This window comes from Eupeodes corollae, chromosome 1, assembly GCF_945859685.1.
Source record: "Eupeodes corollae chromosome 1, idEupCoro1.1, whole genome shotgun sequence".
Taxonomy (NCBI): domain Eukaryota; kingdom Metazoa; phylum Arthropoda; class Insecta; order Diptera; family Syrphidae; genus Eupeodes; species Eupeodes corollae.
Genome location: NC_079147.1, coordinates 166842109 through 166870070, shown reverse-complemented (window position 1 = coordinate 166870070; position 27962 = coordinate 166842109). Strand labels below are relative to the sequence as shown.

The following is a 27962-nucleotide window of genomic DNA, read 5'->3' as shown; positions in this document are numbered from 1 at the left end:
AAAGAAAGAAAGAAGCAACTACACTACAACATCTTCTGTGTGCAAGACAAAAACTAAAAAAAAAGAGATAGCCAACAACTTCAACAGCAACACAAAACCAAAAAAAAAGGAAAATAATCGAAGTTTTACTAAAAAAAATAAAACAAGGTGAGGTTAATAGTCCAATTTATAAATTTACGAACAAATCTTTGAAGTAATTAATTAATACAAAATTATTTGATTTATGCTGAAGAACTGCATAACAAATATTCGCAGTCAAAAATTTGTCGCCTCGTTTGCAAACAGAAACAAGTTTCAAAGCTTCCATAATAAAATTACACGCTCGCAGTCCGTGTCGTGATTTCGTGAATAAAGAAAAGATTCTTTTAAAGCAATAAATTGAATTCTGTTTCTGAATTTTTTGTCTGAGTCTCAGGCCAAAGGAGCAGTGAAGTCATAAAAAAAAGTTTATATATTTTTCAGAGAGAAAAGATTTCACAAAAAGTTACAATATGCCACCAAAAGAAAGGAACATCGCAATCATGGGATATCGATCAGTTGGTAATGAAAATGTTTCATCAAAAATGAAAATGTCTTACTTTGAAGTTCTTATTTAATTGGTTTTATTTTTGTGTTTATTTTTTCTTCTTGGTTTTGTGTGGCGAAATGATTTATGTGCTACAAACGACAACAACAATTATAACTGGATGGTGGGACGTACATAGGTAAATCATCGCTGAGTATTCAATTTATTGAAGGACAATTCGTTGACTCCTATGACCCCACAATCGAGAATAGTAAGTACCTACTTAGATTTAGTTGAAGTTATTTATTATATTTTGTGTATGAAAGTTTGTTTTTTGATTTATTATCGGGTCAAACCTTAAAAAGCGATGTTCAATTTTGAAAAAGTGACTATGAGGCCTATTTTGTCAGTTCATAGTTGAGAGATAGACGAGCGGGTGACAGGGAAAGATGTTTAATGAAAACCTATCACGCAGTTAATAATACTGCGCAAAATAGTTAGAAAACTTAAATCAAAAGCACACCATTTTTCTGTGGCTTGCCAGTTGCGAGGGTGAAAAAAGTATTGTTGTCATTTGCAAATCACTTAATAAAGTAAAGGCTTTATAATTAGAATTTGATTCTGGTTCTGAAAACCGTGTAATAAACCATGTTTGACAAGTAAATGATGAAACGATGTGGATGTTGGTTTTGATTGTGTTCTTATCAAGAAAACCAAAATTCAGAATGGAAATGATAATCGACCATTAAGCTGAATTTTATTTTGTTTACGTGAATAGCTACTCTGATTGAAATTAGATTTTAATTCAATTCAAATCATCTGTATTTACATTTTCAGGAAAATATAATATTTTGTTGTTTAAAGTAAAAAATAACAAGTTTGTCGTTAGAGTTGTCTGCCGGAAATTGTCTAGATATATTTTTCTTATTAAGAAAAATTCAACAAAATTCTAATTAAACAATATTTTATTTAATGTTTTTCAAAAATAATCAATAAAATAGAAAACAATCGTAATATATAGATTGATAAACAATATGATGAAGTTAAGTTACATACAAAGTTTTAATTTTAGCATACAATTATTAAAATAGGAAATTGGATTTGCTTAAAAACATTATTAAATAAAAAGACCGAGAACCTTTTTGCCAAACACTTTTCACTTTGCACGTTTACTTTGCAAATTACGTTTCACTAAACGCAAATTTGCAAAGAGGAAGTTATTGAATTGAAAAGTTTTTCAAAATACGTTTCACAAAACTCATATTTGCAAAGTTTAAAGTCTTTTCTAAAAATTGAAAAATATTGTTATTTTGTAAAGTATTTGTTCTTTTTGTTTCACAAAACCATAAACTTTGCAAATTATATTTAGAATATTGGAAAGCTTTTCAGTAATATAGTTACTTACTTAAGGTGCGCTATAGTCCGGGGCTCTACATGACCCAGCCGTCTAAGCCGTTGGACTTTTATTCTGCTAACTAGGTCAGTGTCGCTGTACAGCCCGTAGAGTTCGTCGTTATATCTTCTCCTCCATTCTCCATCTATACGTACGGGACCAAAAATCACCCGAAGAATTTTTCTCTCGAAGGGTTCTAAGACGCTCTCATCTTTCTTTGGCAGGGTCCAGGCCTCAGCGCCATAAATGAGAACCGGGATGATGAGTGTCTTATAGATGGTGATTTTAGATGATCGAGAGAGGACTTTACTTCTCAATTTCCTTTTAAGTCCAAAGAAGCAGCGATTTGCAAGAGTTATTCTTCGTTTGATTTCAGCGCTGATGTCGTTGTCTGCATTAATAGCGGTGCCTAGGTAGACAAAGTCCTTAACTACCTCAAAGTTATAACTGTCCATGGTGACGTTTTGTCCAAGACGTCGTCGTTCAGTGTGCTTTTTTGATGACAGCATATACTTGGTCTTGCCCTCATTGACCACTAAACCCATCTTCTTCGCTTCCGTCGCAATGCTCAAGAACGCTCCACTGACATCACGCTTTGATCTTCCAATTATGTCAATATCATCTGCGTATCCGAGTAGTTGTATGGACCTTTGGAAGATTGTGCTTCTAGTGTTGACGGTTGAGTTTTGCACAATTCTTTCCAGAACGATGTTGAAGAAGTCGCCTGACAGTGCATCGCCTTGTTTAAAACCTTTTTTGACATCAAATGCATCGGTAAGATTTTTGCCGACCTTGATAGAGCAGCGTTCATTCTCCATCGTCATTCTGCACAAAAGGATAAGTTTGACAGGGATGCCAAAACTTTAAAATCGATAAAGAGATGGTGGGTATCGATTTGAAGCTCCTGGGTTTTTTCCAAGATCTGCCGTAGTGTGAATATTTGGTCGATAGTGGACTTTCCTGGTCTGAAGCCACACTGATAAGGACCAATCAGGTTGTTGAGGAATGGCTTCATACGGCAGAGAGGATATTATACGCAATGTTAAGGAGACTGGGGCAGTTTAGAGGGTCTCCTTTCTTATGTATCGGGCACACTATGCTGAGATTCTGCTCATCGGGCATGCTTTCTTCCGACTAAATTTTGCAGATGAGTTGGTGCATGCTCCGTACCAAGTCATCGCCTGCTGCTTTGAATAGTTCGGCATTGATTCATCTCAACTTTAAAATGTCTGATTTCATAGAGGCTAAGAACCTGGGTCTTATTTTAGTTAAAAAAACTAAATTGAAAACTTATGTACAGGAAAGAGTCAAAAAAGCAACTGTAGCTCTATTTTCTTGAAAAAAGAACTATTGGTAATAAATGGGGCTTACAACCCAAAAATCACGCATTGTCTATAAACATCGGTAATTATACCAATTTTAATGTACGGATCGCTTCGCACGGCCCCATATGCGGCACTGGACTCCTTACTCTACCTAACACCTCTTGATATATTTAGCAAACAAATAATTGCAAGCTCTGCTATTCGCCTCAAAGCTTTGTCGCAGTGGATTAACAACAAATCATTGGCCACTCCGTAATTCTTATGTATTTAGAATCAATTCCAAAGCACACACAGACTACACCATCCTCCAACTGCAATTCGAATGAAACTTTCAGATTTGTATACCTTCCAGATCTTTCTGGGAGGATAGGGCATTCCTGGAGAAGATGTAAGTCCACTTTTATACAGATGGATCAAAAACAAAAGAAGGGGTTTGGTGGAGGTGTGTACTCTCAACGACTGAAATTAAGTCTCTCATTCCGAGGACGTGTTCGAGGACGAATAAGGATAAGACGTCCTGGCTTAAAGAAAACGTGATATCAACATCTCATATCCAAATCTTCTCAGATAATCAGTCTAAAACTGTCGATCATCTCTAATAGAGAAGGCACAACAATTTAATATTCAGCTTTGTTGGGTGCCGTGTCATAGAGACGTTCCAGGAAACTGTGAGGCAGATAAACTCGCCACGAATGGTACAGTACCACCCATTCTTCCACGTTTGGCAAATGATGTCATACCAATTGCTACATGCGAGCTATTGCTAGTGAAAAACGCTATGGAAAAGCAAACATCAGGTGGAATAACACTTGTCTTGCCACGAAAAACATCTGGCCTACACTAGATTCAAAGCACTCAAGGTGCTTGCTATCTCAGCAGATTGCATATAAGATTGAAAATCGTTGTCATAACCGGGCACTGTCTAATAGGAAATCACACCACTCGGCTAGGCGTATTCTCAAAGGACTTCTTCAGAAGCTGTATGGACGAGGAAGAGAAGGAAACAGAGTTCTCTGTACATGCCCTGCTCTAGCTCAAAAACGCAAGAATAACCTAGGAGAATTCTTCTATAACGATCTTAGTTTAAATCATATTAGTATAATCAGGGACTCAAAATGATTTAATTGAGCTTAGGAGGAAGCTTCAAGACTCATGTGGTATCACAATGGCGCATTAAACTGGCCTAAGTGTGTCCTATCCCATCATATTCCATCATTAACAGCCACTTAAACTTAACCTAACCTAGAGGTTTTTTAATCCATCGACATCATAGCCAAGAAAAGCTGTTGTATATAAAACTAAGAAGTTTAGAATAGTCAACAGTTAACTGGAATTGCCTCAAATTTAAATGAATTTTCAAATATCAAAATGTATCCATCGTACCATTTGTTGTGACTAACGGACACACACCAGACCAAGAAAATCTCCTCCGTGTTTGGCCGTTTTCAAAGTATACTTTGGATTGTAGGCTTTGTTTCATCGGTCCATAAAGCTCTTTTTCAAAAAAAAAAGTAAATCTTTTCGAAATACAGTCGAGCCTTGATGTTCTTCCAAATATTTTTTTTTTACACTTCAGAATTTCAGAAAGTAGTAAGCTTATAGCAAGCGTCAAACTACGATCAGAGGCTCATCATAAGTGCATTGGTTAGTTGTAAGTAAAAAATAATACAATTTTAGCCTAACAAACGCACAAAATACAAAACAAAATTAACATTTAATTATTACATAACAAAAAATTAAATGAAAACGTTTACGATAGAGGAGCACTGGTTCTAAACAATGATTTTAATCCCACCTTATTTAAATTTAAATCTATCGATAAACAGTTTAAGTTAAATAAAATGCTCATTCGTCTTAAAGCTTCATTCTTCCCATAGTTAGTTTTATGGAAGTCAATATGTATAAAATCAAATGTTTAAGTTGAATTATTCCTTGATTTCGGTCATGATGAAATGAGATGATTTAAATAGGTCCAAGGTCCCCCAATGCCACTATCCATGTATGGTACTTGCATCGAGGAGATTGAACTACTTACAGTCCTAGGTATGTGCATCACAAACCACTTGTTGTTGAGTGATCATCGATAACATCGCCAAAAATGCTGCTAAGTTTTTAGGTTTTCTCCGGCGATGCAAGAAGTTTTTTAGTATAACTCCCATATATGGGCTGGTGCTTCAATAGCGTACTTGACTCTTCTGAATAGAATTGAAAAAAGAGCTCTTAAAATGATTGGAGATCTTGCTCTTACCGAGACATTTGCTTCTCTTGAACACCGACAAATGGTCTTATGCCTGTTTTGTATTGTTGTTTATACTTACTTTTATAAACAATGCTCTATTGAAATAGCCAGTTTTCCCGTATTGCTAGGAATGCCCATCAGTTTACCCTAGAGCCTAATTTCCGAGGTACTGTTAAGTACTGAGATTCTTTCTATATCCGCACTACACGAATGTGGAATGCTTTACCAGGCTCGTCGATGCTATTACTCTTCCCCACGATAGTCCTATCAACATGAGAGAAGTTTTTCGGTGAGTGGTTTTTTTTAAATTTAATTTTGTACTCTTATTTTTTACTTTTAACTGAGGATCAGCTTTAAACGAACCAATTAATTGCAATTTTCACTAAATTTCCGAAATTTGAGTGGGACTTAACTTTTTCACAAAGACCGGAGGTTAAACTCTTTTTTTTTTTGTGGGGAACAATGCTGGTTTCGGCTCATATTTTGTATCAATCTTAAAACTCGTAAACTATAAAAATGTATGACATACAAAATAACTGCTATTTCTCTGGATTCTTCTTTTAATTGCTGCGAACGTAACAAAACAAAAAGAACATTACAAACAAATATTTACTTTGAAGGAAATTTTTGTTTCAATGTTTGTTTCATTAGATGTGCTATTTCTGTGTACATGGCTGTATATACTCTACCTTTATAAAAATGTTGAGCTTATTAAATAAATTGAACATAACAGTTCGATTTTTTAATACATTGTTCTTTTACAAATTAAATTTAAAGTTGTTAAGTACCAATTGGAAAACCCGACCTGGATTCGAATATAAAGTGATGAGTGCTCCTAGAAGCGGATTAAAAAAAATTGCACACACATGATTTGAATGTTCCTAAAATTTAGGTTTCACACGTGCTTTATACTTTGAATGTGAACCATTTTTTGGAATTCTTTCTTAAATCTATAAAAAAGATGCAATGTGCTGTATCATTTGCGTGGGAAGGTTTTATGGAGATGATTATTTAATTTTATGATGATTCGCTTAATGTGTGGAAAAGATTGATATGAGTAGAGTGATATCAATATCTGTGGAGGATATTTTAAAATAAACACAGAGTTGCTTCATAAACAAAAAGCGGATGCTAGGCATCGTTATGAGTGGTCATTGGGAATAGAATAGGTATATGCAAATATGTATAATTAGGCGAACAAAAATAGGGCAGATCAGATATATCTTCAAGAGAGACGAATACAGAATATATAGAAAACACTTTACGTACTTATTTACCTTAAAATAGCCTTCAAATGTTTTGATACACATGAAAATATGTTACACTCATTTTTTGAAAACAATAGAATTATTCAAAACTAATATTACGTTCCTTTAACTAAAAACAAAATAAATTTTGTATTCATAGCTTTCACAAAAACCACCCGTGTAAATCACCAAGATTATGGTGTTAAATTAGTTGACACTGCTGGTCAGGATGAATACAGTATATTTCCGGCACAATATAGTATGGACTTTCATGGCTATGTACTTGTCTATTCGATTACTAGTCAAAAGTCGTTTGAAGTTATTCAAATTATTTATGAGAAACTCTTAGATGTTATGGGAAAAGCACAGTAAGTGAATTTTTGTTTTATTTTAATTTAAAACTTTCTCTCAAAATGTTTCTATTTCTTTTTTTCCTAAGTGTACCTGTTGTTTTAGTTGGAAACAAAACTGATTTACACCAAGAAAGAGCTGTCACTGCTGAAGAGGGTAGAAAACTAGCAGAATCGTGGAAAGCAGCGTTTTTAGAGACATCTGCTAAGCAAAATGAGGTAAATACATGTGTTCGAAAATCAATAATATAGAACTTTTAAAATTAAGTTTGCCTTAAATAAAAGTTGTTTTAGTTTAGAAATAGATTCTTGTAGAAACGTTCAAACTAAAAATGGGTGTTTAACAAAATAACTCGACTAACTAAGGTGGCAAGGACGAGACATCGCATAAATCGTCGAAAAAGTAATTTCCTAATATTGTCATTCTTCTTTTGGCTAGGTTTGAGCATTCAAAGTGTATTGGTATTATCCTCCGTCTCCTCGTGCTCATATCCTTTACGAAAACCTTACCTGTCACGTTACCTGTTAGTAAGGTTAGCTGAATCTTACCTAGTAGCAAAAGGAATTTTGTTTTACCTTTGGAAATCTTTGGACATAGATTCCTACAAACTCTGCAAGTGTCAAGAGCTGTCCACCTGCAGTTTGCGATTTGAATGAAGCTTTGAAGAATTTGTTTATTTGGCTGCTCAATTGGCCTGTTTATTATTGATATCATATGGCTCGGACTGACCAATGGTCCGTTTTTGGTCAATTTGTCTGCCTTCTCATTACCGTCAATACCGCAGTGTCTTGGGGACCAACAGAGGGTAACCGTCATGAGTTTGATTGCTGCTTGGCTGTCGATAAATATTTCTCTGCAAAGATCCTTAGCGGCTTCAGAAACCGCTAGTACATCTGCTTGAAAAAACCTGCAGTAATCTGGAAGCTTTATTGATCTTTCTGCATGATTGCATGATTTATAAGTATGACCTTATTTTCCATCCAGTCCTTCTTTGTGGGAATTTCTATTTGTGCTACGGTACGACTTAAAAAAAAAAGTCTGTCTAAGTGTAAGTTATTACACTGCATAAGACGTAATCCTATATGGGCTGCCAGTCCCTTCATGAGTATTTCGAGAGAGGCCATCGGGAGCAATATCTCTAGGGCTGCTGTTGGTGTAGGCTTCATGACTAATAACCATAATAACTAATAACATCGTTCTATGTTGACGACCTTTAGGGTTTGTAAAATAGCACTGCTATTCACATTGTTAAAGACCCTTTCGATGTCTAAAAATGTACCTAAGGTGTATTTTTTGAAGTAAGTTGATTTTTCAATTGTACCGACTACTTCATGAAGTGCTGTTTCAACAGATTTGCCTTTCGTTTTTATTGAATGTACGTATCTATTTATCCCCTAAAGTCTTTGAAAGAAAGGAAGACAGGCTTATAAGCCTGAAATCTTTCGGTTCTGTGTGAAAGGGTTTACCGGCTTTCGGAATGAAGATAACATTAACTTCTCTCCATCGAAAAGGAATATAGGTTATGTCCAGATATCTTCTGCATATATTCCTTAGAATCTGAAAAATTGTTTCTTTTGAGGATTGGAGCATCATTGGGATAATTAGGCCTTGGAGACTTGTATGCTGAGAAGTATTAAATCGCATGTGATTGCGTATATTTGAGATGTCCCTTACGTTGTGCTCTTCAATCAGTCATTTATTAATTAAACATCCTGGGAAACCAGTAGTCATAAGTAGTTCAAGAGTTTCAGAGCTAGAGTCGGTCCAGGTTGTTGTGGCTGCAAGGAAAAAAATGAAAGATTAGCATATTTTTCATGCTGTTTTATTTGGGAAATAAAAATCAAAAAAATACACAAATACTGGTGTCGTTCTCCACTTCCATTCTTCGAATGATTCTGTTTCCAAAACAGAAGTGTTCTGCTCTTCTTGGTCAGTCAGTCCAACGGAATGGTTTCAGAAGACTTCTGGGCTCTTCCGAAGGTTTTCTGGACGACCAAGGGAAAGCCACCTGCAAAATAAAAGGATTCTTATGTGGCAAAACCATTAAGTAAACATACAAAATACTTAGCTTCGGCGTGGGAGGTTCCTTCTTTCCGTGCTGGAGCTGTCCGTCTGGGTGGTTTGTGTTTTTTGCATCCTTCTTCCTGGTTTCTATGTTTTTATGTTGTTTTTTTATGTTTTTATGTTTTTTGTCCGATATTTACTCGGGAATGAACATTAATATAACGCGCGAATATGATAAACGTGTTGCAATTTGCAAATAAATAATTTATAATTTTGGTTCTGTCAAAGTTAAATGAATAAGTTGACAGATGACAGCTCACTTCGTATCCCACTGTAGCAAGGGATATTTTTGCTTATCCAAGACACGACCCAGGATAGAAGAAGGGGGGTTGTTATTTACTGGCCAGATTTGAATATTTACGAGAAAGACCGTTGCGCTTCTCAGCCGATAGTGCGGGCCAATAGTAATAAAGAATCGTTATATAATAATGATGAGGTGATGGGCTAGGTGGAAAGGTTAATAGATCACACGGTAGATCGACAGTTTTTACCATCTTCATCGGTGCGATCAGTAATAGGCCAAAGCTAGCGAATCACTAGTCAAGTGAAAGGTAGTGAGGGCGGTCATTGTGCTGCATTAGCAACGAATAGTTTGTGCCGGTTCAACAATAACAAAATCGAAATTGTGTTCGTCGTTACAAAAACCGAAGAATAGTTTGGTTCCATATTTGTTTTATTCGTTAACTAAAAGCGCGTAAAGGTGAGTGCGTAAAGAATGCAGAATTAGTGCAAGTTAGTGATTTTTTTGTTTTTGATAAAATTAGGGTGAATTTTTGGGTGGACGCAATCATCGTAGAACCGAAAGACGAAACACGGTCGACCGTATAAATTGGTGCCTAGCCGTTGGAGGGAGGGCCAAAAAAGCCCCGAAGTTAAATCTGACCCGTGAAGCACCCGGGTCCACAAGTAACCCTATCTTATTAAAAAAAGAAATCATATTGGTAGTATAGTGACTAATTGGGCAGCTCAAATAAGCCTTTTCGAACACTCTGAGCGCCCCGAAAATTCACCCGCGCTGCGGATTTTTGCCTCCGCCAAACAAAAGAATTTATTGTACGCATGCAGACAAAAGATTCATTGTTGCTCAAGAAAACATAAGTGCCGTCCGATAGTCCGTAGTGAAGCCCCGGCGTTGTACATTTCACCGGCAGGCAAGACGCGCCTGAGCACGCATGGAAGAACGACATTTTTGCTTGGACATCTCCATTACTTACTACTTCTTTATATAATTATAATTAATTCATTTAGTTATTCAAAATTTCACTTATTTATTACCTTTTTTTTTATTATATTCTTCAATTATTTACTTAATATTCAATCCTTATTCCTTTTTTTTGTTGTTATATTTTTTTTTTGTTTGATAGTTATTCTCACTGTGGTTTGGTTTTTTTAAACTCAGTTCAGAATTATTTATTTTGTTGTTCCAATTTAATTCTTATTTCAACTTGCCATAGGGAGTGTTTGCTAACGTGGGGTAGGTTTCAACAATTCAAAGCAGCGCGACGGCGACGACACGTCGACGACAGCGCGCGCTTAACGCAACATTTTGCTCGTCCCCTCGTATACACCCGCATAAGAGCTCTGTGTAGGTAGGAACGGCGGATTGTAAGTCAAGCCCTGGATTGGGCAATAGTAAGACCCCCACTTTATTGAACCGACTCTTAGGTAGAGGTTGATATATATATTTCATTCTTATTGTAATTAGAGTAAATTTATTAGCATTAAAATTATTTCTAGTTAAGTTTGTTTTTTTGTTAGTACGATTTTGTTAGAGTCAACTATTTTGTTTTCTTGGATGTTTTTTTTCTGAAGCAATAAATCGAATGTTAATCCCAAATTGATAGAATGTCTATTCAGCTTCGATTCTGTTCCTTTTTTTTTGTTTATGTCTAAGATATTTGTTATCATGAAGTGGTGAGTCAATTGGAAGGAGGTGCGGTAAGGTAAGCGGGTTTTCGAAAAGGGGTAGGATGTGAGTCCACCACTGACTTGTCTCCAGATTTGGGGAATCCGAGATTCCGGCCGAATGGATTCCAGGCTGGGAGGGAACAGGCCAAACCGTGACGTCATCAACGGCGTCCGAGGAAAGCGAACCAGTGGTGGTGGTGTATCACTATTTTTGAAATCTAGTGTACTAGGCATGATCTATGTTTTTGAAAAGAGGTGAGGTCCAGCTACGGTGGCAAGACCCCCCCATCCGACGAGTATAGCTGAGCAACGCAAGCATGCCGCAGCTACCGTAGCGGACATTCCTTCCCTTCCCCGATTCCGCCCTAGTCCTTCTCCTGAAGATTCCTTCCTCGCCCGTCCCTCTCCTACCCATACCCTCCCTGTTGCCTCGTTTCAAATGGCGCCCAACGTTTTGCCCAAGTCATTCCCTTTTGGTCTGACAGTTGACTTCAAAGCAGCTCGTATGTCTTAACCGGTATGGCTCATAAGCATGACCGGTTAACTGCGACGGTCTGGTTTGACGGCGACAGTCAGAACATATCAGTGTAGTCCTTGATTGCTTCCGCGGAAGAGTCGAGAGTCTTGGATGACTTCTATTTTAGAGATCATAATCATTAAGTGGAAACGCGCCAAGATTCTGGTACTGTGAAGCGAAAGTAATGTGCATGTGCCCTGTTTCGATAGAGGTCGTTGTCAGCTTGGAGACAAATCGTAAGTCTTGATGCGGATAGCTCTTAAGCAAGCCACCTCAATTGCGACGATGCGTTTCCTTGCAGGCAGCGATGCCTATCGAAAATTGTGTTGATGTGTTGTCCAAATTGTTTCTTTGGTAGTTCGCTTTTCTCGGATAAGAATTTACGAATTATAAATCTAGAAAATTAAGCAAGTCAGCAAGGTGGAACAACATAATGGAAAAAGACAGCAGCCTTTTCGAAAGCCAGCTGCCTAAAACACCTCCGTATGTTATATAGAAAAAACAATCAAAAAGGTATTACAGAAATTCACCCCATTAATGAGGATTAGGAATTAGAAGAGTAAAGTGTCAACAGAATTTGATAAAGGTGTTGGTACATTTTGTTAGGAATAAGTCGTTAAGATAGAAGATAGTTTTGTTTGTTATTTATATACATTGTTTTGGTAATTTTCGATTAATACCAAGTAATTAAGACCTTATTACTTAGTGCGTCACCTCATCAGTACCTAGGATATCAGTCTAACAAGGATAAAAAGTGAAGGTGGACGAGCTCGTATCAGTTGGCGAAGAGGAAGAGAAGACGGGGAGGGCAAGAAAAGACAGGTGGGGAAATAGACCAGTCACTAGATCCCTATTAAAACAAGGTGCGAATAGCAGGAGAGAGATGCCCGTCTCACACTCCCCGACAAAAGAGGACGAGAAGGGTGCTCAAAGCTCGAAACAATCGAGGTCTGAACAACCGGAACGACCCCCGAGCGCAGAAGAAGGTCTGGGTCAAAGTCATTCGGGTAGTGGTATTTCCTCTGGGAGTCAGATAACTTCGATTCAAACCCCTTCTTTCAGCAATATTAGCCCTCTGGGAAACCAGAATTCTGCAAATAATCATCCTCTGAAGCAAATTCTAGAAATAATAGGAGTCCAAACTACCCGGGCTACCGAACAGAATTTAAATAACATGGACGAACAATCCGGCTGGGCTGAGAGACCAGAGGAAGGGGCTGGAATCTCGCATGAAATCAGGGCGGCAATAAATTTAGCTGTCGCGGAATCGGTGAAAACCGAACTTCAAAAGGGACTGGCCGAGTTCTTCAGGGAACACAATATCCCTTCACGGGTAACTCAATCTGAGGAAAATAGGGCTCCTGAAGTCCACCCCGCACCAGCGACTAATCTACCAAACAATGGTCCATTATTCAACCAGCCACCACCGCCGATACGTGACCGACCACCCCAGCTGGATCATCATGCAAGACCCTTTGTCCCAGTAGGTAACCCAGGTTTAGGTTTAGGGATGGGAGGGAGTCAACCAGGGACTTCATTTTGGGGTGGACCCATACCTAATCCAGGAGGCCCCCCACCGACTTGGTTTTCTCCCGTTAGTTTTTCTAATGGCGTGAATCGTCCAGCTATCCGAGTGGATAAATGGGGCATAGTGTTCGATGGGAAGTCGGAATCCCTCACGGTAGAAGATTTCATCGGACGGGTGGAAATGTTACAGGCAAGCCATAACTGCTCCTGGACTGAGGTATTAAGAGACTTTCATCTCTTCCTCGCCCACGATGCCAAACAGTGGTACTGGCAGTATCAGATGGAGAATTCCACTCGTCGTCCCGATTGGCCAATGCTGCGAGAAGCCTTGAAGCGTCAATTTAGAAACCCTAAAACGGATTGGGACATCATGCGCGAGATAGGGGCTAGGCAGCAAGGATTGAGAGAGTCCAGCGACGATTTTTTCGCGGCAATTAGCAAATTGCGTTACCAACTTAGAACACCTGTGAATGAGACAGATCTGGTGAGAGTGGTCAAAGGCAATCTGAATGAAAGGGTAAGAAACTTAGTCTATCCTCAGGCAATCTATTCGATGGATCACTTGAGGATAGCCTGCAAAGAGGTGGAATATGTGTTTTATAAGGAAGATAGGGAAAATAAAAGATTTCCGAAGGCACCGGTTCGATTTGCCAATGAACTCGATGCGGATGTGACGCATGGAGAATATTTAGAGGCATTCCAGCAACAGAGTCTTCGTCCAAAACAAAATCGAGGGTACGGAGACGCGAAGTCGTGGGTGTGCTGGAACTGCAAGGTGCGAGGTCACTCGTTCGTAGACTGCCCATCCTCAGTCAGGAACATTTTTTGTTATAGGTGCGGTCAGGAAGGAGTGATTACTCCAAAATGTCCGGTATGCAAGCCGGAAAACTCGATTCGGAACGCGAGGAACCAGGGGGATACGCGTTCGGCCGAGACACCCCCACCGACTGTCAATCCCCAATAAGAAAATCAAATAAAGGCAATTGCCAAATTCAAATACTAGTAAGAGACCAATCAAATATAAATACTAACCCCAAAAATGACGTGATTAACCGGAAATGGAAACCCCTTCACGTAAGAATAAAAGAATACCGAGAAGCAAGAGATCGTATCTTCGGTAGCAACACCGCAGGGCCGACCAAAAGAATCCTCAAGGCTAGAGAAAGGTTTAAGAATAGGAAATTAGTTAGAAAAAGCATAGCGTCGACAGTAGTGGATACTAATTCCGACCCCCGGCCGTATGCTAAAGTTGGGATCGCTAACAAGGAGGTGCTAGGCCTACTTGATAGCGGGGCTAGCGTTAGTATCCTGGGGAAGGGTTGCCTGAAATTTATAGAAGAAATTGGATTAAAAGTACAACCTTATAAGTCGGGCGTTAGGACTGCTGACGGTAGGAACCAAGATATAGTCGGTAAGGTCCACACGTTATTAAGGTACAAGCAACAGAATCACCCATTAACGCTGTACTTAGTTCCAAACCTCGATCAGGAGTTATATTTAGGTATCGATTTTTGGAAGGCCTTTAAAATTGCCCCAAATTTGGTGAGTGCTTTGTCGGCACCGGAGGTAGAAGCCGATTTAAAAAATGCTCATGATCTTTCTTTCGATCAACGGTCTGATTTGGAGGCGGTCAAGAGAAAATTCTTAGATTTTGATCGCCATGGCCTGGGGAAAACTTCATTGGCAGAGCATTCAATAGATACGGGGGACTCGGTTCCAGTGAAGCAGAGGCACTACCCCGTCTCTCCAGCGGTGCAAGCCAATCTGTACCAGGAAATAGACCGGATGCTGAAGCTCGGAGTTATCGAGGAGAGTGAAAGCCCTTGGTGCTCACCGGTTGTCCTTATTAAGAAGCCAGGCCCAAACGGTACCATTAAATACCGTTTCTGCCTGGATTCGCGTAAGGTCAACGCGGTCACCAAAAAGGACGCTTACCCTCTCCCCCATATTGACGGGCTTCTCAGCCGGCTATCTGATACCTACTTTATAAGTAGCGTTGACTTAAAGGAAGCATTCTGGCAGATCCCGTTGGAGAAACGGAGTAGGGAGAAAACTGCTTTCGTGGTGCCAGGGAGACCCTTGTACCAGTTCACGGTCATGCCATTTGGGCTGTGTAATGCTGCCCAAAGGTTATGCCGTTTAATGGACAAGGTAATCCCGGGGCGACTGCGGGAGCGAGTTTTTGTGTATTTGGATGATTTGCTCGTGGTTTCTCCAGACTTCGAGACGCATATCGCCTTGCTGGAGGAAGTAGCCGACTGTCTAAAGAAAGCAAATCTCACCATCAACGTTAAGAAGTCCAAATTTTGCTTCAAAGAGCTGAAGTATTTGGGCTATATCGTTGGTGGTGGGAAATTGAGGACCGATCCGGAGAAAATAGAAGCGGTTGTCAATTTTCCGTTGCCTAAAAATCCGAGACAAGTCAGGCGGTTGCTTGGTCTAGCGGGGTGGTATCGAAGGTTCATCAAGAATTTTTCCAGCTTGACGGCTCCACTGACGGATACGTTGAAGAGCAAAAATACTAAGTTCAACATGACCGATGAAGCGAAAACCGCATTCGAGGAGCTTAAAAAGGCGTTGGTTTCATCTCCGATTTTAGTTAGACCCGATTTTTCTAGGAGATTTTTCATTCAGTGTGACGCGTCGGATACCGGGATCGGCGCGGTCCTATTTCAAAAATATGACGACGGCCAAGAATGTCCAATTTCTTATTTCTCCCAAAAATTAAATCCTTGCCAGCGGAACTATAGCGTCACCGAAAGAGAGTGTATGGCGGCCGTCATGGCGATAAAAAAATTCCGGCCCTATGTTGAAGGCATGGAATTCACTGTCATAACCGACCATTCAAGTCTCAAATGGCTGATGTCCATGAAGGACTTGAGTGGGCGGTTGGCTCGGTGGAGCCTAGATTTGCAATCCTATGTCTTCGACATAGAGCACCGGAAGGGGTCGCTGAACGTCGTTCCCGACACTCTCTCTCGGGCGCACGCAGACGAATTAACGTTGGAATGGGTAGCCCCTCTCATAGATTTAGAATCAGCTGAATTCAAGTCGGAGGAGTATAAAGAGCTGGTAGAAACCGTTGGAAAACACGCCGAAGCGTTTCCGGACTTGAAGACAGAAGATGGTTTTCTGTATAAGCGCACCATCCCTCAATCTACTCAGATCCCTCTTTCCGATCACACTTGGTGTTTATGGGTTCCTTCGACATTAACTGAAGACCTAGTCAGGAAGGCCCATAATCCCCCTAATTCCGGTCATGGAGGAATCGCCAAAACTCTCCATCGAATTCGGCAACATTTCTTCTGGCCGAACATGACTGTCCAGGTCCGTCAGTTTGTGATTAATTGTGAGGTGTGTAAACTGTCTAAGTCTTCAAATCAAGTGTCCCGACCACCTATATGTACGAGCTATCTGTCTGAACGTCCGTTCCAAAAACTGTATGTAGATTTTATTGGACCTTACCCCAGATCAAAAAATGGTAATACGTGTGTCTTCGTTGTCCTCGACCATATGTCGAAGTATGTTTTTTTGAAAGCCTTACGCGCGGCAAATTCGAAAAGTATCATAAAGTACCTAAGGGAAGACATCTTCAACACGTTTGGGGTACCACAAGTACTCCACTCCGACAACGGAAAGCAATTCGTCTCGAAGGAGTTTCAGAACTTCCTACAACTATATGGGATACGGCATTTTAAGACCGCCAATTATTCGCCCCAGTCCAACGCGTCCGAGCGTGTAAATAGGACCTTGCTTGCAGCTATTAGGTCGTACCTGAAGGAAGACCAAAGGGACTGGGATGCCCACCTAAGCGAAATAGCTGCAGCGTTGCGGAGTTCGGTACACACGGCGATAGGGGTGTCCCCTTACTTTGCCGTATTTGGGATGAATATGCTAACCCATGGCAGCAGTTACGAGTTGGTACAAAAATTGAACGTGCTTGAAGATGGCGAGATAGCAGTACTTCCCCGAAATAATCGACTACAGCTTCTTAGGAGCCGACTTAAAGAGTCTATCCAAGAAGCCAATGAAAAGAGCGCGCGGGTGTACAACACTCGTTCCCGCAGCGTGCGATATTTGCCAGGTCAAGAAATTTACAAGCGAAACTTCATCTTAAGCGATGCTTCCAAGAGAATAGCCGCAAAATTGTGCCCTAAATATGTTAAATGTCGGATTGTGAAGTCAGTGGGTAAAAGTCTATACGAGTTGGAAAATCTAGCAGGGAAGAAAATTGGCATATTTCATGCCAAAGACTTAAAGCAGTGAGAAAATGTCGAAAAAAGACAGAGATAAACAGTAAAATCAAAAAAGGAAAACGGTCTTGAACAGTCCAAAACGTATTGATTAATGAATCACGCAACTCTTGTCAAAGATCATGAATATCACATTACATAGGCATTTTTTCTTTAAACTTTTACATAACGTAAAGTTCAGGAATTACACTGGTGAGAACCCTCTACCTAAAGACTGAACTAATTGTTAATAATCTGTGATCAAATTAGAACATAATGTAGATTTCCTTGGAATTCAACATTCCCAACCATGATATCTTGTCAAGATTAATTTTTCGTTCCTTATTTATTTCTTCTTCCTTCAAACGGTGATATTTTCTTAAGACTGAATTTTTTTAAATTATTTATTCCATCTTCCTTCGAACATCTGTGATATAGGCTTAGCCAACCCGTGTAATGTCCATTTCATGTTATTATATTAACGCTAATTCAATTTAAAATTTGAACATCTAAACTTAGGCCCCAAACATGCAAATCGCAACTCGGCACAATGACATTCACGACAAACAAAACACGAAAGTTAAAACGTCTGAAATTGGTATCGGTTTTGTCTTTATTGCTTCAGGAAGCTATTTAGTCGAGTGTATGCGAACTTATACTAAAATTACGTACTAGACTTAACTCGATGATCTTATAATTTAAACCTTAAAACTATTGGGATACTTAAGTCTAGGAATGTCTTAATCACAACCTCACCTCGATGAATAGTACCGTCTTTCTTGAAATCACGTATGCCCGGCTTTGGGGCGTGAGTTCTTCCCCACTTTGGACTACAACGTTTGTTTAGGGAGCAGCCTTCACCGTCTCTGTTCTTCCAGTAGCTGGTACCAGATCCGGAGTTTTGTTGTGGCTGCAAGGAAAAAAATGAAAGATTAGCATATTTTTCATGCTGTTTTATTTGGGAAATAAAAATCAAAAAAATACACAAATACTGGTGTCGTTCTCCACTTCCATTCTTCGAATGATTCTGTTTCCAAAACAGAAGTGTTCTGCTCTTCTTGGTCAGTCAGTCCAACGGAATGGTTTCAGAAGACTTCTGGGCTCTTCCGAAGGTTTTCTGGACGACCAAGGGAAAGCCACCTGCAAAATAAAAGGATTCTTATGTGGCAAAACCATTAAGTAAACATACAAAATACTTAGCTTCGGCGTGGGAGGTTCCTTCTTTCCGTGCTGGAGCTGTCCGTCTGGGTGGTTTGTGTTTTTTGCATCCTTCTTCCTGGTTTCTATGTTTTTATGTTGTTTTTTTATGTTTTTATGTTTTTTGTCCGATATTTACTCGGGAATGAACATTAATATAACGCGCGAATATGATAAACGTGTTGCAATTTGCAAATAAATAATTTATAATTTTGGTTCTGTCAAAGTTAAATGAATAAGTTGACAGATGACAGCTCACTTCGTATCCCACTGTAGCAAGGGATATTTTTGCTTATCCAAGACACGACCCAGGATAGAAGAAGGGGGGTTGTTATTTACTGGCCAGATTTGAATATTTACGAGAAAGACCGTTGCGCTTCTCAGCCGATAGTGCGGGCCAATAGTAATAAAGAATCGTTATATAATAATGATGAGGTGATGGGCTAGGTGGAAAGGTTAATAGATCACACGGTAGATCGACAGTTTTTACCATCTTCATCGGTGCGATCAGTAATAGGCCAAAGCTAGCGAATCACTAGTCAAGTGAAAGGTAGTGAGGGCGGTCATTGTGCTGCATTAGCAACGAATAGTTTGTGCCGGTTCAACAATAACAAAATCGAAATTGTGTTCGTCGTTACAAAAACCGAAGAATAGTTTGGTTCCATATTTGTTTTATTCGTTAACTAAAAGCGCGTAAAGGTGAGTGCGTAAAGAATGCAGAATTAGTGCAAGTTAGTGATTTTTTTGTTTTTGATAAAATTAGGGTGAATTTTTGGGTGGACGCAATCATCGTAGAACCGAAAGACGAAACACGGTCGACCGTATAAATTGGTGCCTAGCCGTTGGAGGGAGGGCCAAAAAAGCCCCGAAGTTAAATCTGACCCGTGAAGCACCCGGGTCCACAAGTAACCCTATCTTATTAAAAAAAGAAATCATATTGGTAGTATAGTGACTAATTGGGCAGCTCAAATAAGCCTTTTCGAACACTCTGAGCGCCCCGAAAATTCACCCGCGCTGCGGATTTTTGCCTCCGCCAAACAAAAGAATTTATTGTACGCATGCAGACAAAAGATTCATTGTTGCTCAAGAAAACATAAGTGCCGTCCGATAGTCCGTAGTGAAGCCCCGGCGTTGTACATTTCACCGGCAGGCAAGACGCGCCTGAGCACGCATGGAAGAACGACATTTTTGCTTGGACATCTCCATTACTTACTACTTCTTTATATAATTATAATTAATTCATTTAGTTATTCAAAATTTCACTTATTTATTACCTTTTTTTTTATTATATTCTTCAATTATTTACTTAATATTCAATCCTTATTCCTTTTTTTTTGTTGTTATATTTTTTTTTTGTTTGATAGTTATTCTCACTGTGGTTTGGTTTTTTTAAACTCAGTTCAGAATTATTTATTTTGTTGTTCCAATTTAATTCTTATTTCAACTTGCCATAGGGAGTGTTTGCTAACGTGGGGTAGGTTTCAACAATTCAAAGCAGCGCGACGGCGACGACACGTCGACGACAGCGCGCGCTTAACGCAACATTTTGCTCGTCCCCTCGTATACACCCGCATAAGAGCTCTGTGTAGGTAGGAACGGCGGATTGTAAGTCAAGCCCTGGATTGGGCAATAGTAAGACCCCCACTTTATTGAACCGACTCTTAGGTAGAGGTTGATATATATATTTCATTCTTATTGTAATTAGAGTAAATTTATTAGCATTAAAATTATTTCTAGTTAAGTTTGTTTTTTTGTTAGTACGATTTTGTTAGAGTCAACTATTTTGTTTTCTTGGATGTTTTTTTTCTGAAGCAATAAATCGAATGTTAATCCCAAATTGATAGAATGTCTATTCAGCTTCGATTCTGTTCCTTTTTTTTTGTTTATGTCTAAGATATTTGTTATCATGAAGTGGTGAGTCAATTGGAAGGAGGTGCGGTAAGGTAAGCGGGTTTTCGAAAAGGGGTAGGATGTGAGTCCACCACTGACTTGTCTCCAGATTTGGGGAATCCGAGATTCCGGCCGAATGGATTCCAGGCTGGGAGGGAACAGGCCAAACCGTGACGTCATCAACGGCGTCCGAGGAAAGCGAACCAGTGGTGGTGGTGTATCACTATTTTTGAAATCTAGTGTACTAGGCATGATCTATGTTTTTGAAAAGAGGTGAGGTCCAGCTACGGTGGCAAGACCCCCCCATCCGACGAGTATAGCTGAGCAACGCAAGCATGCCGCAGCTACCGTAGCGGACATTCCTTCCCTTCCCCGATTCCGCCCTAGTCCTTCTCCTGAAGATTCCTTCCTCGCCCGTCCCTCTCCTACCCATACCCTCCCTGTTGCCTCGTTTCAAGGTTTTGTATTTGGCCCTGTTAAACAACCTCCTTGCATTGTTCCTTATGGTATGGATGACTTCTATTTTCAGTTCTGAGTAATATTTGTCGTACTGTACTCTAAAAAATCGTAACATGTGTTTTCAGCATTTCGTAGTAGTAGTTTCTCTGCAATTTGTACTAAAGTGCTTTTTCAATAGCTTGTTTTCAAAAACTTTTGCCATGATTTTCAAAAGCCATATAGGGCTGTATGATGTTACTTCTGTCGACAGCCTACCTTATTTATGTATAACAATGGTGTCTGCGATTTACCAATAATGTGGAACATATCTGCAGACTGTATAACGGAAGACTGCATAACGACGACGACAAATCCAATTCCATCAGGCAAGATAATCCATTCAATATATACGACGAAGCCAACAATCCCATCTTCCCGACTAAGGCGAAGTAAAGATTGCCACATCTAAATTTAATTCTAACAAAGCCGCTGAAGAAGATGGCTTGAATGCCGGGCTTAAGGACTTTATCTACCTAGGTTCCGCTATGAAAACAACACCAGCGCTGAAATCAAACGAAAAATTACTCTTTCTAACAACTGTTTCTTTGGGAAGGGAAAGCGATTGAGTAGCAAATCCCTCTCAGCAACTAAATTGTCGCTATATAAGATCCTTATCTACTTGTCCTTCCACATGATGCAAAGCAAGGACTATGACAAAAGCGGATGAAAACAGCTTGGGTCGTTTGGAAAGAAAAGTTCTTCGCTTGATCTACAGTCCCGTATGCATAGAAAGTGAGTGGAGGAGAAAATATACGGGTTGTACAGCGACGTGGACTTAGCTTGGAGGATTAAATTTTAACGACTGCAATGGCTGATTAACGTAGAGCGTTTTTTAATAAATGCTCCGGCCCGAAAAGTCTTTGAATCCACGCTCACAGAACAACGCAGTAGCGGGAGACTGCGGATCAGGTGGCTCGCACAACTGGATAGAGGGTCTTTTTAGACGATTTGCTGTTTTCCACAAAGAGTATATTTGGTAGAAGCAGATGTCGTCAGACTTTTCAGATATAAACTTTATGAATCATTTTTGAACTTATGATTCTTTTTTTTAGTTCGATTTTTAGACGGCTAAAGACTGTCTTATCTTCTGGAAATCTCAAAGCTTGACATTTCCTTCGAAATCATTTTTTCAAAAATCATCTACGACAGGATATTGTCATCTGAAAGTGGAAATTTGTCGAGCTTCATTTAAGATTATTGTTGTTGAATGCATTACGACGTCAAAGAAACTGGATCGAAAATTACACTTCGTAGAGCTTTTTTTAAATCATATTCCAATTTTCCAACCAGCATGTTGAGAAACCAATAGAAAAAGTTTTTTTTACTATAGTTACTTTTAAGAGTAAGCAGGAGTAAGTGTTGAATTATTGCACTTGCTATAAATTATCTTTATTATATTCAATCAAAAATATCGAATAACTTAAATATTTGTTTGTCAATATTTTTTTTATGAATTACTTCTGACAAAATTCTACTGCTGTGCTGTTGTTTTTCATCAAATAATACATTTTAATTTTTACTATTTCCTTATACATATACATATACCTGAATTGTTTCAACTGATTCTTGGGTAGTTAACAGTAATAAGGGGGTCATTCCCATTACTAAGCAATGGCGGCTCCAGAGGGGGGGTATTAGGGGTCATGACCCCCTGGGAGATAATTTGTTTGTTTTTTTGTAGGAAATCCCTTCAATTCAAAACTAGTCGTATTGAGTCAATGGATATGACCCCTATTTCCTATTATATTTTGAATTATTTATTTTTTGTACATACAGTGGACGTCCAATATAACGAATACCCGATATAGCGAATTTGCGATACAACGAACGCTTTTGAAATTTACATTAACATCTCTAAATAACGAACGATGATAAAAATTTCCTATCCGATATAACGAACGCGTATATATATTGCCTTAAAATGATTTTTTTTCTTGCCATTGTGATCTGTGCATATATTTTTATGTCAACACATAAGTTTATTCTCGTACATATTTATGTGTGTGCGCCAAAGGTTCAAAACTGTAACAAGCTTTCTGTTTTTCGTTTAGTCTTCGCATCGCCTACTAAAACATTTTTGTTAGAATTATTATTTTTTGGTTTGTCTATCGCTATGCAGTTTTGAGTTTTATGTACGGTCTTACACACACATAATCAATGACACGACGCGTCGGCAAGATAATGTTAGCAGTTTAATAGAGTTTTTGTTGTTTAAAATCTCGTCTGGTTGAAACGCTCCGTAATAATTTTGTAGATTTAGTTTTGTGTACAAAATATTAAAATGAATACAAAATCTCAACGTACTCGGCTTTCATTAAAGGACAAAGTCAAAATTATTGATGAGTGCAACAAAGGCGTTTCACTTAAGGAAATTTCAATAAAATTCCGTGTGCCAAAATCAAAAATATGTGGGATTAAGAAAAGTCGCACAAAAATCTTGAAGAACCTGAACTTGACACACAATGGCTCTCTACAACGTAAATCTATGCGAAAGGGAGAGTTTTCTAATATGGAAAATCGGCTGTACAAATGGTTTCCTAGACAAATAGAGAAACACATTCCCATAAGTGGTGCTATAGTAAAGGCTAAGGCTTCATCAAAATTTTTTTGAATGGAAAAGTCGATCGATATAACGAACGCTCTCGATATAGAGAATGACCTCGAACATTATATCATTCGTTATACTGGACGTCCACTGTATATGAAAACAAAATTTGTATTTGCTTTTCTAAAATGTTCTTTGTTGGAAAAAGTACCACTTTTAACTGAGTGCTGAACCAAGAACATAATATGAATCTTACAGTCAGGCCTATTCTAAAAACTTAGAACAAATTCATCAAATTTTGACCAATAGACGATCCAGTGGGGGTCATATGAGCCTTATGAAGTTAAGTTGTGTAAGAAAAGGTTTGTTAGTAATTTAACGACATTCACCAAAAAGTAGTTTGTTGTCAAAAACATTTTAAATTTTTGTAACTTGAGTAATGCTTTAAATTATTTTAATAAAATTTATTTCCAAAAAAAAGAGCAAAGATTCAGGTTTTTAAGAACCTTGAATAAAAGATCTTCAATTTTATATTAAGTTCCATTTAAATTCCTGAAACTAGCCTTAAATTCAATCTTATTTTTATATGCACATAGTGAACATTGAAGTGATTTTTACTTGCGACACATAGGAACTATGTACAGTGATGCTAGAAACATTCCGGATTTTGGTTATGTATATGTAGGAAAAATGAAACTGAATTTATTGTTTGTATTTATTTCAAAAACATATTGGTAAACTTTATAATTACTTTAAAAAAATAATGATCTGATGGTAAAAAACAAAGTAAATATAACATCCTGGTCAAAACTAACCGGATTTTATACAAAACTTCAAGTCTTGATGTTTAGGTAACGGTTTTTCTTGTCATTTGGATACTATAATTAATTAAAAAACTAAGCAGGTTATGAGCTGTATAAATAGAAATTGATTCGATTAATAAAATGGCTAAAACACATTACACAAACGCTATTCGTTATAAAGTGTTAGAAAAGTATCAAGCCGGCACAAAATAAAATGTAATCGCTAAAATGCTGAAAATTCCAACTTCAACGGTTGGTGACATTATCAAAAAGATTAGAAGCAAAAAATCAGTAGAATCAGAACATCGTGGTGGACGCAACCTCGCAAAACAACAGGTACAACAGATAGGCGCATAAAGAATTGTAATCTTAAGTAAATTTATCTATAGCGCCATCTACGGTAAGGAGTCGTTTAAGGGAATGCGGTCTTTATGCGTTACGACCAGCAAAAAAGCCACTACTTACTGAAAAACATCGTAAAAAAAGGGAAAATATGATAGATGTATCGGAAAGACTTTCAATTCCTTAATTAAAATATTTAATCAGGGTTGAATTTGCAAAAAATCATCTGAACTGGACTATAAGCCAATGGAAAAGTCTTCTTTTCAGTGGTTTTTACTCCGATGGTAGAATGACAGTAAGGCGGTCGAAAGGAACACGTTTGGTCAAATACACCAAATTTCAGGAATTTTGGACCGTTTTCAATATAGGGATATATTGGAGTCAACAATGCTGCCATATGCTGAAGAGGAAATACCTTTACCAAAAAGTTATTAAAAATAAAGGTTAATGGACAAAATATTAATTTTTTAAGATTTAGTGACAAAAATCCGGTTAGTTTTTAGCAGACGAATTTCTGAATTTATTTAATTTTTTGTTGCCATCATTTAGTGTGTGGATTATTTTAACTTGTTTTAATTTTTGTATGATCTAATTACATTATAGAAAATATAAAAAAAAATGTGTACATTCTTGGGTAGCAAAACATGGATTAATAAACTTGACCACAAAAATCCGGAATGCTTCTAGCACCACTGTGTATGGCAAGTAAAAAAATTCAAATCAAACATGACATTACGATGTTAGAAAAGTAAAAAAAAAGTGGGTCCCCCATTCCATCCGTCTGTCTGTCTGTCCTAGTCCCTTAAGCATAAACCACTGTACCGATTGAAAAAACTTCATGTTTTAGTACCAAAAATAACAGCTATCCCCGTAAAAATTTGTTGGTGTAAGTTTAAAAATTGGGATTTTTTCAGAAATGAACCGATAGATTTGTTAAGAACTTTCTCTAATTTTTTCATAAATCGGCTTCTTTTTATAAGAAACACATATTTTGGTATTGCTCAAGAATAGTACCCCTCATAGAGCCCTTATTTTGTTTTCAAATTTTCTCAAGAATTTAATCAGATTTCAATAATCTTCTGAAACGTGTAATTTATGACTGCCACACAAAAGTTTCTTGGAAGCATATTTGTTTACCTAAGTTTGTTATTCTTTTATATTCAGAGAAATTATGTAGGTCCTTAAATGCTTATTTTCTTAAATTCAAGAACCAAAAATTTTTCTCTCTACAATTTTAAAATTTTGTTGACTCCTTTAAGATGAAGAATCAGCTCCAATCTACGAGTAAGCAGACTGGTAGCGATAGCAATAATAGACTTCCGACAATTGAGTCCAAAAAAATTCTTGATATCAGATTCTTTCTCATTTTCTGGGCTTTAGAATTTTTGTAGCGTTTTTCGCATATACAATATACATAAATGGCAACAAAAAATAATATATTTTTTTTTTGGAAAAAATCAAAGTTTCAAAACAATTTCACACGTTTCTCCATGAAATCAATAAAAACCCTCTAAACTATTGTATTTTGCTCTTAAATATGGCATATTTAGAAAACTGTTAGAATCTTGGAATGCTTTCATATAAAGAAAGTCTACTAAATTAAATAATTAGTCTCTTGCTGGACAATAGCGTTCTAAAATAATTTAATAACTAAAGTTGTCACTTTAGCCTTTGAAATGTGTACATTTAAGGTTAAGATCACATTGTGTGATTTAAATTTTGTTAGCCTTCTTTAAAGAATATTTTTAAGCGGTAAGTAAAAACTCGTTTATATGTTATGTGCGTGACAAAATTAAGAATCTGTATCCGCCCTTGTAAGTAAGTAACTAAGTAACTAATTAAATAGTTAATGGTTGTATCTTTACATTAGAAGCATAATCTAGTAATTATAATCTAAGCTTTTTAAACATGAACATTTAAAAATGTGTATTACTTACTTGTTGTAGCTCTACAATATATAATTTATTTTTATTTTTTTTCAGTCTGTTCAAGATATATTCCATCAACTTCTTCTGCTTATTGAAAATGAAAATGGAAACACGCAAGAAAAAAGTAGCTGTGTGATTTCGTGAGCAAAGCACCACAAATCAAAACTAAGTATGAGGCAATTAATACACAGAATACTATCTCTTTAAGAAAAGAAAATATAATTTAAAAACAAAAACAATAAACTAATTAAAACATATAAAGTTGCTTCAGTTAAACTTTCAACAATTCAAGAACAAATAATAACATACAAAACAAAATAAGAAACAAAAGCTGAAGTAAAACGAAATAGTTGGATGTGACCAAATATTCACTTAAATAAACAAACAAACACCCAGTTAAAAATTAAAGTATTGTTTCGAAGCAAATAAAAAAGGGGAAAATAGATGAAAAGGAAAACAAAAGTTAAAGATTTATCTGTTTGGAAAAAAATTATTTTTTTTTATATTATAATGCAATATAATCGTTTGTTTTTTTTTCTATAGCTTTTAATTGTTTTAAAACATTTTTATGATTTTAGTACTTTAATTATTCTAGAGAATGCTTATTATTTTAATTTAATCTATTTTTCTTTTTAAAATTAGTGTTTAGGGTTTTCTATATTTTCTTCATTCAAAAAACAAAACAAAAAACATAAAAACATGCCGAACAGTGTGTTGTGCTCTTATTTACAAAACATAAAATGAATAAATAAGAAACAAAATAAAAAAATATAAAAACAACTATAAAAACATTTTATATAGATTGTATTTTTGTAATATTTTCTTGTATTCTGATTATTTTTTTTATTAAATATGTAAATTTAAAGAACTTTTAAATAATTATTTACATATCGCATTTTCTGCTCCAAAAAGATGCCGTAAAAAAAATATATTAAATGCAATAGGAATGTCAGTGTAAACTTAATTATCAAATAAATTGTTTAATTTAAAATATGTTGTTTGGTTTTTAATATGTTGTTTAAAAATTATGCTCAAGCACCTAACAGAATTGAAAATCAAGAATAACATCAAAGTAAAACTGACGTAAATCAAATCACTTTAAATTTAAAAAATATCCAAAAATTGTGATCTATCTGTATAGTTCGAGAAAACATCTTACCTGCAGCACTCTGGATCCATTGTGCTCCCCAGGAAAAAATTATTGGGAAGGGTATGGAAAGGTTGATAAGGATTTAGGTGCCTCCCTGAACCATCCTGATCCATTGGAAATATTTGGCTATAGATTCCTAGAAACTCTGCAAGTTTCCCACCTACTGTTGGCGATTTCAATGAAACTTTGGTGGATGTATTCATTTACCTGCCAATTTTTCTTCGTTTTCATTATCTTCAATGGCGCAGTACCCATGGACCCAAGAGAGGGTAATCGTGTTAGTTTCGCTGAGGAAACAAAG

General features: G+C 37.4%; 1 protein-coding gene and 1 long non-coding RNA gene across 4 annotated transcripts; one reads left to right on the top strand and one right to left on the bottom strand.

The window, feature by feature from the left end:
* Positions 1 to 8: 8 nt before the first annotated feature.
* LOC129953946 (GTP-binding protein Rheb homolog) lies at positions 9 to 27504 on the top strand. Of its 3 annotated transcripts, none has more exons than XM_056067507.1 (6): positions 9 to 147; positions 463 to 540; positions 705 to 776; positions 6870 to 7077; positions 7149 to 7278; positions 26566 to 27504. In XM_056067507.1, the coding sequence occupies exons 2-6, from the start codon at positions 492 to 494 to the stop codon at positions 26653 to 26655; spliced, it is 549 nt and encodes a 182-aa protein (XP_055923482.1). In that variant the 5' UTR covers positions 9 to 147; positions 463 to 491; the 3' UTR covers positions 26656 to 27504. The 3 variants fall into 3 exon arrangements, with proteins under 3 accessions (XP_055923482.1, XP_055923480.1, XP_055923481.1); XM_056067505.1 differs by having other exon boundaries at positions 31 to 147; positions 233 to 540; XM_056067506.1 differs by lacking the exon at positions 9 to 147 and having other exon boundaries at positions 154 to 540.
* Positions 17904 to 20846, bottom strand: LOC129953947 (uncharacterized). Its single transcript, XR_008782613.1, has 2 exons — positions 18293 to 20846; positions 17904 to 18218 (listed from the first exon to the last, which is right to left on the bottom strand). It is a non-coding gene; the product is annotated as an uncharacterized LOC129953947 (long non-coding RNA).
* Positions 27505 to 27962: the final 458 nt, after the last annotated feature.

What these genes read in the sequence shown, in the direction of transcription:
- LOC129953946 (XM_056067507.1), top strand. Translation starts at nt 492, where the DNA reads ATGCCACCAAAAGAAAGGAACATCGCAATCATGGGATATCGATCAGTT. An exon ending in TGACCCCACAATCGAGAATA is followed by an intron (nt 777 to 6,869) that starts GTAAGTACCTAC and finishes TTGTATTCATAG; the next exon opens with CTTTCACAAAAACCACCCGT. An exon ending in GATGTTATGGGAAAAGCACA is followed by an intron (nt 7,078 to 7,148) that starts GTAAGTGAATTT and finishes TTTTTTCCTAAG; the next exon opens with TGTACCTGTTGTTTTAGTTG.